This window comes from Populus alba, chromosome 7 (assembly GCF_005239225.2).
Source record: "Populus alba chromosome 7, ASM523922v2, whole genome shotgun sequence".
Lineage (NCBI taxonomy): Eukaryota > Viridiplantae > Streptophyta > Magnoliopsida > Malpighiales > Salicaceae > Populus > Populus alba.
This window is the reverse complement of record NC_133290.1, coordinates 12,925,264-12,941,151: the sequence shown is the minus strand read 5'-3', so window position 1 is coordinate 12,941,151 and position 15,888 is coordinate 12,925,264. Positions and strand designations below refer to the sequence as shown.

Sequence of the window (15,888 nt, the reverse complement as noted above, 5' to 3'; positions counted from 1 at the left end):
TTATTTTTTTTTCATGTTTATAATGTTTCAAAGAGCTTATTGTAACTTATTTTTTATATTTAATATAAATAAATTGTATTTACACAATGTACTTATTAAAATAAAAATAATTTCTTCCTGGTTAAATATTTGAATACTCGAATGTTTTTTCATTTTAATATTAATATTTTTTTAATTTATACGTTCTTGTATTCACTTGAAGGATAAGTTTTTTCAACACCCCCACCTGTTTCTCTTCGCACCTCAGATCAAATCAAGAGGCGCTGTCACTGTCAAGTTGTCTTTACCTGATTTTGACCAGTTCATCCTCTTCCCTCGTTGGGAGCTAGATCATGTTAGAATCAATGAAAAGAGAGATAGAACATGGCATTACAGTTATTACTTTTTTATATATATAAAAAATCATGATACAATAAACAGTATTTGTAATATTAATATTTATTTTATTGTATTAAAAATTAACTTGAAATCATATATTAAATTACGTAACCATTATTCGTGCTAACATCACAATCATTTTTTATTTTAAATTTTTTATCATCCATTTTTATGAAGCTAGCATTTTTCTTTCTCATAAAAAAAAAAAATCCACAATTCATCCCTCTTCAAAGGAAAAAAAACCCGATTTTTGCAGCACCAGCTTCCTAAATAAAAAAAAAAGGGGGGCAAATTTGGAGACTTTGAACACACGATCCCCACATAAATGGAAGGTAACTGAATCTAAGAGCCAGGTGTTTCCTCTCTTACAATTCCCCAACAGAAACGGCAAATAAAACCAAAAGCAAAACAAAAACCAGCAACAATGCATTCAATGGTTTTCCAAATTTTGCATTTACTCCTTCCAATCTTTCACAACATTTTTCACTACCCAACACACACCTTTATTGGGTTTCTCTTTTTCTCTCCTCTAATCTACTAATCAGTCAACCCCACCTCCAAAGATCACATCTTTGTTGTTTACACCATTCCCATGACATAAAAAGTCTCAAACTTTGGAATTATCCATTCATTCATGGAGGTTGGTAATACCAAACAGGGTGATACTGGTAGTCCTCCTAGGCGAAGGTTCTACATTGAACTCAATCCTGGAGAGACAACAATAGTGTCATGGAAGAAGCTTTTGAAAGATGCAGCAGCAAACAAGGCAAGCTCGTCTCAGTCTCAGAATCAAACTACTACAGATATTGATGCTGTTGTGGCGCCTGCTTCGGTGGATACTGACCGGCAAGAGGCTCAGTTTTCTCTGGTGAGATATTATTGAGAGCCCATTTATGTAAATTGTTTGTTTTGTTGTAATTCTATCTGGGTTTATGTTATAGTTTATGTTTTTATCTGTTTTTTTAATTGAATAACATGTTTTATTAAGTGTTTGCTGTAATATTTGATGCTGTATTTGAGATAATCAAATGCAAGTTCTACATGTGATAATTTCAACTTGTTTTTGCGTTCAACTTTATGTTGGGAAGAGGAATTATTTTCTGTAACAAAATGTTTGATGAATGGAAATAAAGTAAATAACTTGATTATTTGAGAATGTTTATGTCAATTTTGCTGATTTACTAGTATCTGCTGTTTCTATGCAGTTATATTCATAGGAGATCCATAATGGTTTGTTTCTAAATAACTTTATGAATAACTAAATTTAGGTGCTGTTTTTTCCCCTATCATTTTGATTTCATGTATGTATTAAGTACCGTGTCAGCTGTCTCCATTTGTTAATATATATTCAGCCATGGTAACTATGGTTGGAGTTGTAAACTAGCATTTCTAATGGTGGAATCATTGTTTGAATTCATATCTATTATCCTCCTTTGTCACAAGTCATGTAAATTCCGATATGTGCTTGCCTTTCTGGCATCTAAGAGCTTTATCGTATGTAAACTCAATAATTAGCATTAACCTTCCTTTCCAATGTCCTTCCATGGGGACGTCTAAATTAGTTTAAAATATTCCCAAGTGTTTATCAGTGTAGGATGATAGCTTCCTACTTTCAGGTTTGTCGTGTGGCTTATTCTTCCAACAGTATCACAAGAGGAAAGCTTAATTCCAAGACCTTGTATGATGTCACTATATGCCTAACAGATCTATTTAATGCTTCAGGCATTATCTTTTATCATTATTTTTCCATGAAGCACTCAGTTAAATGTTTTATTCTGATTTTGTTTTCATCCCTCAATGGCTATTGGCAATTATCTGGATTGTTTTTTGTCACTTTGAAATGATTTCATTGTGGCTCTGTTTGGGCTTAACCAAAATAAAATGAAGGGTTTGATCATGCAACTCTCATTTTGAAAAATTATATAATAGCAAACACATACTTTTCTCTTATGTTTATAAACTGTGATCTTTTCTTTGCTTTCTTTTTTCCTGAAACACCCTTTTCTGGTTCCTTTTTCTCCTATGTTTGTTTTCAACACAAAATGATAATCTAGTATAAGTGAAGTGGCAAGCTTATGACTTCTCTATGAACACATGATTTTTAGGCGGTGAATAATTTTATGCTTTGTAAACTCCAATACGAAATCCTCCCAAAAACAAAGAGGTAAAAGAAACTAAAACAAGAGAGCTCTCAAGTCTATTCTATACTAAAAGAAGAAATGAAAATGTTCTTTTCTTAGCTAATATTATAAAAGGTAATTCTTTTCCTGAAAGATTTTTAAGATTACAAACAATAATTGTACCAAATCATTTTATCTCAACTTAGGTGAAAAGATAATTTCTTGTCCTGAAAGGTTTTCAGATTACTCGCATCAACTATGCTGAATTTTGGCAAACAATGCTTAGATCTATAAATCTTTTCATCCTTTCCTTTACCAAGACCCCCAAACCACATCAAACTGCAACTCCAAAATTACCCCTGCATCTCCTTTTTCAATATTTTGCTTTTCAGTCTACTCCTATAAGTTGTTGAATCGTCTACGTCTTGGTTGCCTCGCAAGAAGAAATTAGTAAATAATATGTTTTAGTGAATGTGATACATTCCCACTTCAATCCTTGACTTACAAACAAATATGTAATTGTCCTCTTTGTTTCCTAATCTTCTCAAAGAGTGATCAAAATGGTGATCAAAATGGTCCTCCATCCAGTGTATTTCACAAAGAGGCCTTAGTTCAGAGAAGTGATAAGTCAACATTGAAAGGAAGAAGCATGGAAGATGAAGATCTAAAATAACTTGTAAGGATGTGGTATTGAAGGATCCAAGTCTCTTGATATTGAGGTGAATTTGGTTAATGATCGAGCTGAATGGCACAAAAGGATTTGATCCAAAGTAGTTTGAGATTAAGGCGTAGTTGTTGTTGTGGCATTAAAACGATGAAATCTAGATCCTTTAGCTCAAATTGAGATTCCACTAAAATTCATAAGTACGAAGTTTATGAGATAAGAGGTTTGTATTGTTACAGAATAATGTAAATCATATCTTGGAATCTTACCTAATAGCTTAAGCTATTGGGTTGAGATGGTTCTTTGATATGGTATTAGAGCCTTGATGACCAAGCGATCATGAGTTCGAATCTCACCATCCCCTTTATTTGATAAAAAATTAAGCACAAGGTAATGTGAGTCTGTGCAAGTTTCAAGCCTAAATGACTTTCACTTGAGAGGGTGTGTTACGGAATAATATAAATCATATCTTGGAACCTTACCTAACAGCTTAAGCTATTGGGTTGAGATGGTTCTTTGACATGTATATGCTAAAATGTTAATTTTTTATCCAGATAGGTTAAAATACTAAATGGAAAAGGGAAGATGTGATTGATGGAGAGGGAAATGGGATTTGTGTTCAACAAGAATACAAGGTTTTCAATACACACATGCATGTGTGCTTACTCTTAAACTTGTAATGTGAAGCATATAAATTTATTTGCAAACAATAAAATTATCAATAAATAGCTAAGCAATTATTCAAGTAAGAATAACCTTTGAATTTATGAAGACCACGGCCATATATAACAAATCCATAACAAAAACATATAAAAAAGGCAATGTGTATGTTGTAGCATTAGGAATTGTCGATGCTAACACACTCATCAATGTTGATGTTAGCATATTGCTTGCATTTTGTTGATGTGTTGATTGTCATATCAACAATATTGCTAACATGGACAATGACTGGTGTGTTGACATCTACAAGTCACTAAGCTCAGCAATTGACTCATTATCCTAATGGTATCGTCAAGTCCCAAGGCTTGACATTTATAGTTTCATTTCTTAATTTGCTCACATCTTGAGTAGCTGATTAAGAAACACCATATACCTTTCCTGTTAGTTCCACACTTGAATGGACATGAATGCGGTGTTTGTAAGTGCTAGAAACATTAAGCTTTTAGTTCGATGAGCAATTTCTACTTAACCCTTACAAACCTTAGTTGCAATTTGAAGTTGAGTTTCTTTCGGTGAATGGAAGTTGTTATAAGAGCCCTGAAGGTTTTTTGAGAAGAAGTATATAGCTTGACTTATTGTCCTTAATGACTTTTTATATTTATTTTGCGCACTTGTGCATTTTGTGTGGGGGGGTGGGGGGGGGGGTTCTTTAACTTTCAATTATTAAATGGATTTGGGATGAGTAATTGTCACTAATGTTGTGATTTTTGTTACTCTCCTTTTATGACATCCATAAGCTATCATGAGAATATATGGATATGAAACTATATGACACCGTTGTAGATGAATGGTCTGATGCATATTGCTATATTCAGAAGAACCCATCATGTATCAACTACCTTAGTAAAAGAATATCATTTAGGAAAGTCTGGCATTGCATTAAATGTGGATTTATATGGCATGCAGAATTCTATGATAGGAAAGAGTGCAATATCTCACTAATGCTGTATGTATGGAGTATTAAAAGAAGATATGGCAGCATGAAAATATTCTAGGATATTATGCTATGCAGAATGTGTGCATGCTTGTGCATGTGCACATGGCTAGCATAATTATTTGTTCTTTTGTAAAGAGTCAATCCTTATAGACAGGAAAACAGTTGGGAAACTGGTGATGATGTAAGTTCGTTTCACAAAACTGCACACAGGTCTAATTCTACAAATATTTTTTGCATGTGTTGTGTGAGTTATCTAACACACTTATTTGTTTGTTTATAAAGGGTCATAATTATAGACTGAAACAGTTGTTGAGCTTGATGGTGTAAGTTTTTACATAATTTATTTACCTGTTCTCATAATGTTCAAAATATTTCGAGGAAGAAATGGCTGTTGTATTAGTTTGCTATTGATAAAACCATTCTCATATTATTGTTATAAACTATTATTATGCTGACATAATTGTAGAAATGTACAAGCTAGTGTCGGATCTTTCTCATCGGCGGAAACCTTTCATCTCCTCAAAATGTATAAGATGCCAAAATCAAAAGAAGTGACTAACAAAAAACTTCCTTAGATTTTATCTGTAGTTGTAGATTTAACTCGCGTCCTGTTTTCAAATTAATTTCATCTTATAGAAGGATAATTATGAAATACTGGAGCAACATGTGCATTTGGACGAGTAGCACTCAACTGTGCTCCAAGTATATTACTGCGTAGAAGACTGCTTATTGTAGGAAAATAGTGATTCTTGTTGTTTTAATTCATTAGCTGGGAAGTAAACATCATATCCATATGCACCTTGTTATCCTTCTCCAGGAGTTTACTATGTTGCATGTTTGGCTTTATGGATGCGCTATCGTCTATTATGTCATCTCCTGAATTGCATCTTTCTCGCTTTCTTTTCAATCTACTTCTGCTGAAACTTATTGAAATCACTATTCATGATACCTTTTGTTGTGCTTCAAAATTTCAGGGCCAGCCCACTGAATCTGTATCAAAAAATGCACCTTCTTCAAATCATCTTGGTTCTGTTATTGAGAAAATAGAGGGGCTCTATGTGGTATGTAAAGTTCTTTGCACTTCATCTCTTTTCTTTGGTGATAATGTAACACAGATTCATGACGAGGTTCTGATATTCATTGCTTTTATTTGGTTGAAACATTTATTAGATGCTCTTCACTTTAATTTCTGGAGTTTCGTAATTTATGTGCACCAGAAAGATTACATTCCACATATAGCATTCTAATTATTAACAAGCCAACAAAGATCCCTTGAAACTGATTTTTTATCTATACAGCTTAAGGATCGGATATGCCTAATTTCATCATCTTTTCCTTTTAGTTTGTTTGTCCAAGCATTCCAAGCCTGCCTCATCTCCTGTACAAGTGAATAAAATTCTCTTTTAGTTTTGAAATTGTTTTCTCTTATTAATTAGCGGAATCAAAACATCTTTAGAGCTATTTCCCTTTCCTTCTATATCTTAAGATTAATTACCGTTCAGACCAGCTGAACAGTTTTGTGTTTATTTGCAGATAATCTTATTACTATATGGCTAATTAGTCCTGATCATTTTTGGCCACTTGGTCTAGTATTATAGCTCCAACTACTCAACCAAGACTCAAGCTTTGGTAGCAGCACACTGTTAACCCCTTATATGACTAATTAATAAAACAGCCAGAATAATATGACCATATGTATCAAATCTATCTTTTTCCATATTATTTTCAATGTCCAAGCATTATAGTTTTAGACAGGTGAATCACAAGTGCAACCTGGACTGTTTATATTCACTGTTCAGATAAATGCAGTTTTCTCTTTTTCTCTGCAACTTATTCTTGGTTACAGAAAAAAAATGATAAATAAAATAGAGTAGAATACTGCTTTGCTAACTTAGCTTGCTATAGCCAGTCCCAAGCATGGATAAAGGAGGGGGGTTGTGGTAGGTTAACAGCCAACGTAGAAGAATTTTCACATCTTATGTACAACTTGTGCTTGGTACTGCCAATGCCTGAGAATCTTATGTGATGCCATGTTTTGACAATTTACTTTTTTAGGGTAATCAGTGAAGCGATGAGGAAGAACTTGATGGTGTTCCTGATAAAGTTCAGTATGACACTGATGATTCTTTCATAGATGATACTGAACTGGTTGGTAACATGGCTATAATAAAAATTTTAATGATGATGGTAACTACAATATAGTCTAATATTGATAGTGAATGAAATATCACCATCATCAATATATTGGTGTCATTGTGTTAACTTGGTTATAGAAATGACTGGCAAAGAGCTTCAGTAAAAAATAGTCACTATTATTTCTTTTACTGAGTTGGTTTCCACGTAGATGTAGTGACTTTAGCTTGGTCTTTTGCTTTAAACGTTGATATGTTCAGTTCATGACTAAGACCAGTCTTTTGCACAGTAAAATACATGCCACAATGATTCAGATAAGCTCTATGATGCAGTTGAGGGAAAAACTACTTTGGTCCTGCTATGTTAGTTTGTAATAATCAGTAATTTAGAAATTTTGTTCTTATTTATGAAATTTCTTGTTTAGGTTATTTAGTATTTATTGGAATTAGGGTTTTGTTATGGCTGTTTTTCTTATTGAAGCTTCTTAATCCCTGTATATAGCACCTTCTACACCTCGTATTCCAGGGGCAGCTATTTTGGTGATTGACTTGATATTGAAATTTGCAATATTTTAGATATTGCATTTTCCTATTGGAGCTAGGTCTAGTTTGTTCATACTGGATTTCTAACGTTTCTCTTTATATTCAAGAGTTGTTCCATTGTAAACTTATCCAGCACCACTAGTCCACGATTTTTTCTCACTGGTGTCATATTATTCCAGTTGCTTGTCCCCTGAAAACATTTCTATTGTGGAAAAAGTTGGTTGTTAATTATTCCTGTGACATTATAGTCCTTTCTGTTAACTTGTTGCAATGTTGTCCATGACATTTCACAGGATGAGTATTTTGAAATTGATGGGTCAACTACCGAACATGATGGAGTCTTTGTGAATAAGGGAAAATTAGAACACATGTGAGTTCTTGTAAACTCTTCTTGTTCACCTTGTCTTTTGGTAGTTCTGTCTTTTTCATTCCGTTTCTGTCTCAGTGCAATTGGGATCCCATGATGATGCATTGCTAAAGTTTTGATAATTAGTTTGAAAGATTTAAACTAGTATGGTCTATTCAAATGATTGGTTTTTGCTTCAAAATAATTCAGTTCTTTGCTTTGCTTTAAGCATTTTTTTTTAAATGATTGATTATTTTGATATTCACTGGCTATGTGTAGTTCCTAGAACATTAAATATATAATGGACATGGGCATGCACTTAATGTCTATGAAATTTGATTGTGTAAAAGCTACCTACTAAATATGTTATAGCCGACTAGGTCCTTGTGAATATATGAAATTGTGGAATGTATCACCGAAGAAGCTTTTGTGGTTAAGGAATTAGAGTATCTTTTTAGTTCACGTTGAAGGAATGTGGAGGATTTGTCCACTCTATGAGCAAGATATTTTTGGATTTTTTGAATTACAATTAATTACATATTGAATCATCCATTGATATAAGATGCGAAAACATGGGTTTGGGTTGTCAAAATGGTTTGGATGCCTCTCTCAATGGAGGATCTTTTCTCATTAAATAGTCAAATATTAATATAATTACACCTTACAATCGCTCCTGAATTATAATTATAATATCTCTAAAAAGGTAACTATGTACCTATCAATCATTTGGTAAGGGGGCTATATGGTATGGCTGCGTGTTGGCTGGCGTGTAGAAAGTAATGTGGGTTTCATGAATGTTTGGTTTACAATGACAAGTGGACGATCAAAGATGTTTCGGCAGCAGGGGGTGTTGGGTTTGATCTAGTTAGGGGCTATGGTCGCGGGCTTAAGAGTAAATTGTTTTGTTTGGGTATGGCTAGGTTTTTTTTTTCTCGAGTAATCTCTTCTTTTTTCTTTTCTTGGATATCTCTCCTCTCTATATAGTTTCTATGTGATTTCTCTTTCATGATTTTTTCCATGTGTCTGGTGTTGGTCTATTTATAGGTCGTTCCCCATTTATCCTTTCCATCTCTTCTTAATTTCCTCTTCTTTCTTTTTTTCCTATCATGTAGTTGTGGAAAGAGAATTAAACTTCTTTTTTTATTTTGGCCCTCTTTTCTTTTTTATCTATCGTTTCTCTCCTTAATCTTTTCTCTTTTTTTTTTTCTTTTCTTTTTTTAAATATTAGGACAAGGTGGTCAAAAACAGGTTATGACAAGTTTATCAAAAACTGATCTTTTTAGCTCTCATGATGGACAACTTCTAGTGCTATTAAGCCTCATTAGAAATGGTAGAATGAACTAACCCAAAATGATAAATTAAGAAATTCAAAATAGAATTGTTCAATAAAAAGATTACCTCGGTGATAGTTGTCAATTTCTAACTCCTTTTGAAACTTTTGAACATCGTTATTTTGAGAATAAATGTGCTGAAGATAAGTCTACACCTCCATTGCAATAGAAAATGATCGAACATTATTCATCACATGTAGTTCAATAGATCTAAGTACCCAAGAGATAATACAAGCATCCTTGCTTTTTCAAGAATCAATCTCGTTGGGATTGGTGGGAGCATTAGATGACCCTTTTATGTGACCTCATAATTCTGTCATTCATAAACATCTTGAATTGAAACTCTTAAGTGAAGTAATTCTTTCTATCAAAACAAACAATAAAATTTTCTTCTCCATGATAAATCAGAAGAAAAGAACTAAATTAGTGGAAAAATAGACATTGATGTGAAAAAGAACTTTAAACTGCCAAGAATGGGAACTTCCAAAATACCCAACTATGTTGGTAATGTTCAGCTGAAACGTAATCTCTTTACCCCTAGAAATTGCCTATAGCCCAAAGCCATGGAGTCTTAAGAGAGAGAAATACCCCACAACTTGACCCAAAGAGTTCAGCACAACTTATAATGTACTATTAATTGCATACCAATCGATCTCTCTAAATCAAGTAATTGCATACCAATCAATCTATCTAAATCAATATATCACAGCTCCACCTTTACATAAACCAACTATAATTTATTTTTTGAGTGGTAATCTGTCACATAGAAACATAATAACAGAACACAACTTCGGTGTCTTCCTTCTGCAATTTTCAGTCAGCGGTACTGTCAAAATATGCTTTGTCAACTCATCACTCGTGCCAATGTAAGTGTAGAAGTTTTCCTTAGGTCTGAACCTCTCCCTTGTAACCAAAAAGAAAGGAAAAGAAAAAACTCATCACCAGTATTCTTGTAAAAAACTCAACTCTTCCTTTCAGCTAGGCATGAGGGATGGACGAGAAACACCAACCTGACTGGTGAACATGTGCATACTTATTTTACTGCATAGGATATGGAGAAGATGAAGAGCAACATTCTGGTTAAGGCATGAATTGAGTTGGAATATTATACTTGTATGTTCCGGATTGTAGAATAATAGTGACACCTTTTTCTGTAATTGGAAGATCTTGAACAAAGATGGCCACAGAAAATTTGGGTGTCTCTGTATAAAGGTAAGGACATTCATCATTAATAAAGGTACAAGAGATTACGATGGGTGGTGGAGGAGCATACACATGCATGTGAAGGAAACATTTATAGTTCGCTAACTGATTTTTATAGTTACTGTCATTCTGTTCTTTCTGGTCTTTGGCCAAATAGCATGTCATGGTACTTCAAGTAGTTTCTTCATTTGAACATTGATCTGATTTTCTTTTATCTGCAATGCCAGGAACAAACTGATCTCATCCACTCACCGCCAGCCAAAGAAAAGAAGGAATAATATACAAAAAGCTAAAGAAGAGAAGGATGATGATCATGTAAGAAATAAACATGCAAAATTAGGTCATGCAAGTATGGATATCGCTACAAGGAATAAACCTCTGGTTGAACCATTTCCAACCAACTCTCAGAGTTTAGCTGCTGATGGTGAACATCATCATGATGGGAAACTGCATTCATTGACTTATCCCGTAGAATCTTCTGACAAAAAGCCTGCTGCTCCTGATATAAGATCTGAAAATTCATCTTATTCAGGAATAACAAACAGGGATGAGTCCATCTCCTGCACAAGACTGAATAACACTGAAAATCAGATGAATGGAGTCCTCCAGCCTGTGAATTTGGGTAGAAGTGTAAAAGATACAGGTGAATTATCTGTAGTTGCATATGAAAAGTATCAAGAAAACTATGCTCCCAGCCAACTTGGGCTTCAAACGAAAAGAGTAGCTACTAAAACCAGCAACACATCCTCTCCCAAATTTTCTCAAAGAAACAAGAAAGGAAGACATGAACTGCCTGACCTGAATCTTCCTCATTATCCAGTGCAAGCTGAAAAGGTAATAAGTTCTGATATTCACCAGAAATCCCAGCACAAAAGTATCCATAAAACTTGTTTTGCTTTCCCTTGCAGCTGACGGGTGATTTTTTTTGGAAACGTTATTTGGTGATTTGTCTGCTGAATACTGGTCACTAGCAGGATAGTTCTTGGCTTTTAATCATATAAGAAACAGCATTATTAGTTAATTTGTTGCTGTTTAATCTACTATAATTTGCATAAGAAACCCTTCAAAGTTTCAATTTTTGCTGTGAACACAGTACTCAGAGTGATGTTTTATTTTCTGAAAACATTGATTTATATGATTGATGCCTGTCAATTATCCTCATTTTGTTGCATTGGTGATTACTAATACAATTATAGCTGGTGAAATAGTAAAATCATTGGTCTTTCTTCTCAGGATATGTAGTTATCCTTTTCACTACCCAGCTCGGGGGTGTATCTTTAATTGGATCATGCACTATAAGATGGCTTTGTTTTGGTTTGCAGACAGTCTACTTGATAAGAGGGCATGAAACTGAGTATGCATGAGTTCTCAATTGCATAAACATTATGGATCCTTTCTCCCTCGCCCCTTGTGTGTGCACGTGCCCCCCCCCCCCCTCACTCTCACACAAACACACACAGAGTTCTTAAGATGGTTTTCAGTTCTTGTGGCATATAATTTGCTGTGTATTTGCAATATATGATATGAATTTCATTGAGATTAAACTCATTTTGATTTTATTTTGGCAGAAAACTGCCATCATACATCCAAAGGATGTTTCGAGCTTGCAGCTTAAGGGTAGTATGCTTGAAAGGGCCATCGGGGATTTAGAGAAAGCGGTTGCAGAATGTGAGTAACCCAATTTTGCAAGCAAATTTGGTCTTATACAATGAGAAATTTTGAAGATATCTTTAATAATTGATCATTATTTTCCATTCCAAAGATATAAAAATCTTTATTTACAGCTAGACCGCGGAATATTGAAGTTCAGGATACTGATGCCTCATCCACAGCTATCAAAAGAAGATTGCCTTCTGAAGTGAAGCAGAAGCTTGCTAAAGTTGCCAAGCTAGCTGTACCGAAATCATTTTCCTGTTTTTCTTATGTGAAACTTTACACTCTCTCTCTTTATCTCTCACAGACAGAACATGTGTAAGATCTTGAACTTAATTATTTCTCTGGTAACTGCAGCAGTCAAGCCAAGGAAAAATATCAGAGGAATTAATCAATCGCCTTATGAGTATTCTTGGGCATTTAATTCAGCTCAGGACACTGAAGGTATTCGGTTTCGTTACAATTGGATTAATAGTTAATTGTAAACACACTAGAGGTTTTCATGATCAATATAGTTCACTGTAAGTACCAGTGTTGATTATCTTGGATCAGCCTAAGATGGAATAGTGATTATTTAATCCTGGAAAATTATACGTTGTAATTGACAGATTTTCTAATGCTCTTCTTTATCTGATTCCATGCACATAAACTGATTTCCCCTTCCTCTTCACCCTTCCTCCAAATTGTTTTTGTACAGAAAAATCTGAGAGAGATGGTTGAAATGGGACCAACAGCAAAGCAAGAGAAAGCTGACAGATTCCAGCTTATTAGAAGGGAGGTCATGGAGATGATAGAACTGCAGGTTTCCAATATCCTCAAGTGTTCATTTCCAATTTAAATAAAGCTCATTTTCATTAAAACAATATGCAATTGAGATTTCAATCGATGTGGGTATGTTAGCAATGCATCAAGAAGACTAGTATTTGCTACTTTGTCTTTGTAACAGTTGACGGGCTTCTAATAAATTTGCTTTATTCCTCTCAACATAATCTGGAAAAGTAAACTGAAAACAGTGTCATCTTCTACACTAATTGGCAGTGTAACAGAATGTTGTTTAGTACAGTGGAGAGAGGAAATGATCATCATTTTTTTCTTTATTGGATTATTTTGCATTCCAGTAAGCTGCATCTACAATCACAACACATTTTCATTGTTCCCCTTTTTGCATGAATGACTTGTGTAGAAAGCACCAGTTTAGTAGTTTAAACTTTTTGCTAGTGATGTTCCAAAGGACACATTATTGCGTGCTTTACTGTTGCTATGTATGATAAAGCAGGCATCTAAAAGAGAGAAAGCAGGTGGTGACTTTCAGAAAGCAATTATTGATGAAGAAAAAGGAGCTATGGATGAGAAGTATGTTATGGACAATAAGATGGAAGATAAGATATGTGATCTTTATGACCTATTTGTTCAGGTATAACTACACCATTATTTTACTTTGCTCTTGTGGCAAAATTTGATAGTTGTACTATGTTCTTGATGTTACCCCTTAATGTTTTCTAGGGGATGGATGAAGACAAAGGTCCACATATCAGAAAGTTGTATGTTGAGGTACTCACTGTAGCCCTTCTTTTTGTTTTTAATCTCACGTAAAAAGTTTATCTTATTATTGCTTTTTATCTGGTTTATGTTAGCCATGCCTGATAGTTTATAATTTTATAGTACTGTGCCTGCTCAATTACGGAATACAAATTTCATCTTTATAAAGACAACTTTTTGTAGAGATGGAGAACCATGATTAAATTTTTTTTGGAAACAGTGACAATGTAAAGGGAATACTATAAATTAAGAAGAAAAATATCTTTAGTGCTTATGATCAGTCTGTTAACTCTTTATTTTATTCCGTTCAGCTTGCGGAACTGTGGCCAAATGGAGCTATGGACAACCATGGGATAAAAAATGCTATTTATAGGGCAAAGGAGCGTAGAAGAACATTCTACAATAATGAGAAGGCAAGAACGCGCCTTCTTCTTTCTATTACTACTATTTCTTCTTTCTCTTCTTACAACACTCAATAACGATGATTTATGTTGAAGGCTGTTCATATTTTGAACAATAACTTTCCAAAAATATGTTCACAATTTCACAATTCTTGTCTTAATTTTCTTTCCTCGGAGAAAGTGAAAGAAGAAATGGTGAGAAGTGTATTAATTCATAGTTTAAAAACCAGATGAGAAAATAAAGAAATATGTTCTGAATATGAGATCACTGTCATTTGAAACTTGTAGGGTTTCTGCTTTTCCTTGCAGTAGAACTACTTATGAACCAAATCTCTCTGACCAAAGTCACAGCATGTATAGGTTTGAATAGGTAGATACCAAATCTTCTCTCACTAATGGTGACATGAGCTTTATATTATTAAATGGTGGAAAAAGCTTCCCAGTTTCTGAAGCCAATTTTCCCAAAGAATTATTTGAGTTTTGCTAAAACATCCACCTGAATTTTTGGACATGTTTTTTCCAACATCTTTATGTTCACGGTGTTCAGATGTTTGGCTTTTTAGATAATAGTTAATCAGCACCATCACCATCACTGAAATCACAGGCCATTTGGAGTCTTGTTAGCCATTATATGATGTAAACCTAGGTTCCAATTCTATTGTCTTGGGCATTGGATGCAATCCCTGCTGAATTAGCTTGATAACGAACTGTTTACTCAAACATAATTAACAATTATATAGATAATTGTGGTGAAATAACTGTAATGTGTTGTACTTGTCTGGAAGTCATTGCATAGTACAATGATTGAAGTCTTCAGTTTGAGAGCAGCCGCTTTATGCCAGGTGCATTTATTAGATCACTACACTATTGTGGACCTTCTAAAATATAGACTCTTTGGAAGGAGCATGTGAAGGAATTCCTCACTTTATCTTTTCTTATATTATTTTTTCTCCTGATGAAGTGGCTGAATACAAGACTCTATCCTATCTCCTTGTATTTGCAAGCCATGAACTTTTACCAGTCAATTAAACAATGACTCTCTCTCTCTCCCTTTCTCTGTCTCATTAGAATACATTATTTATATTTGGTGATTGCTTTGATTGGGTTCAGGTCCAAGAAAAAGCAAGGTTGGAAGAGCTGTCCAAATGTTGGAAGGATATTAATGTTGGTGGGAAAGCAACTTCAGTTGCTCAAGCAAAACGTCCACAAGAAGGACTCAGCACCCCAGCAGCCATCACTCAGTACCTCTCTGAACCTGCAAAACCTCTTCCTCCATTCCTAAAAGGCCGTAATGATGATTCTCCCAAACAAGAGAAGCTTGAGAAAATGACATTTCCTATGTTGAAAGAACAAATGAGGCAGCAAAGGAGGGAGTTTAATCGTGGATTAAAAAAATCTTCTCCAAAAGTGGACAAGGAATCTCACATGTCCCACAAGCAGGAGGTTGAGCAGCAAGATGGTTTGAAACACCATCTGACCACCTCTTCTTCAAGCTTGGGACAGCAGAACTGACCAATGGATCCAGTTGGAGTTTCACAGCTTGACTGTGCATCGAAGAACGTTATAAGTGATCTTTTCTCTTAATTTGTGCCTGTCCTCTTCCAGACTAGGCATTTTGCATAGTAATAAGTAGGGAATATAGTTATCTTGCTATTTAGTTAAGTTATGCTAAGATAGAAATAGCAGAAAACTAATACTAACGGCAGATTAGGCAACTAATATTAATACCCAGTTGGTATTTTGAGAACTTTGCAGGAAGAGGAATCTTTGTTTAATCACCTTTATGAAATAATAATATCAGTCCATAAAACTCTCTATGCTTGTCTGATCTGGGAAGTTTGGCAGCTGTAGGAAATAATAATATTAGTTAAACAATGGTAATTCTTGATGGTTTGTAACAATATAATGCTTGGCTACATCT

The 15,888-nt window shown here is 34.3% G+C and overlaps 1 protein-coding gene across 6 annotated transcripts; it reads left to right on the top strand.

Annotated features, from left to right (window-relative positions):
• Positions 1-522: 522 nt before the first annotated feature.
• On the top strand, positions 523-15,795 carry LOC118043478 (ubinuclein-1). Of its 6 annotated transcripts, none has more exons than XM_073410447.1 (12): positions 523-1,246; positions 5,794-5,880; positions 7,788-7,864; positions 10,602-11,208; positions 11,943-12,042; positions 12,159-12,268; positions 12,388-12,471; positions 12,725-12,829; positions 13,304-13,441; positions 13,531-13,578; positions 13,878-13,979; positions 15,078-15,795. In XM_073410447.1, exons 1-12 carry the CDS (start codon positions 1,013-1,015, stop codon positions 15,477-15,479), a joined length of 2,094 nt encoding a protein of 697 aa, XP_073266548.1. In that variant the 5' UTR covers positions 523-1,012; the 3' UTR covers positions 15,480-15,795. The 6 variants fall into 6 exon arrangements, with proteins under 6 accessions (XP_073266548.1, XP_034907353.1, XP_034907352.1 ...); XM_035051462.2 differs by having other exon boundaries at positions 12,159-12,298; XM_035051461.2 differs by having other exon boundaries at positions 12,159-12,298; positions 12,385-12,471.
• Positions 15,796-15,888: the final 93 nt, after the last annotated feature.

What these genes read in the sequence shown, in the direction of transcription:
- LOC118043478 (XM_035051461.2), top strand. Translation starts at nt 1,013, where the DNA reads ATGGAGGTTGGTAATACCAAACAGGGTGATACTGGTAGTCCTCCTAGG. An exon ending in TGGAGATGATAGAACTGCAG is followed by an intron (nt 12,830 to 13,303) that starts GTTTCCAATATC and finishes ATGATAAAGCAG; the next exon opens with GCATCTAAAAGAGAGAAAGC. An exon ending in TTTATGACCTATTTGTTCAG is followed by an intron (nt 13,442 to 13,530) that starts GTATAACTACAC and finishes AATGTTTTCTAG; the next exon opens with GGGATGGATGAAGACAAAGG.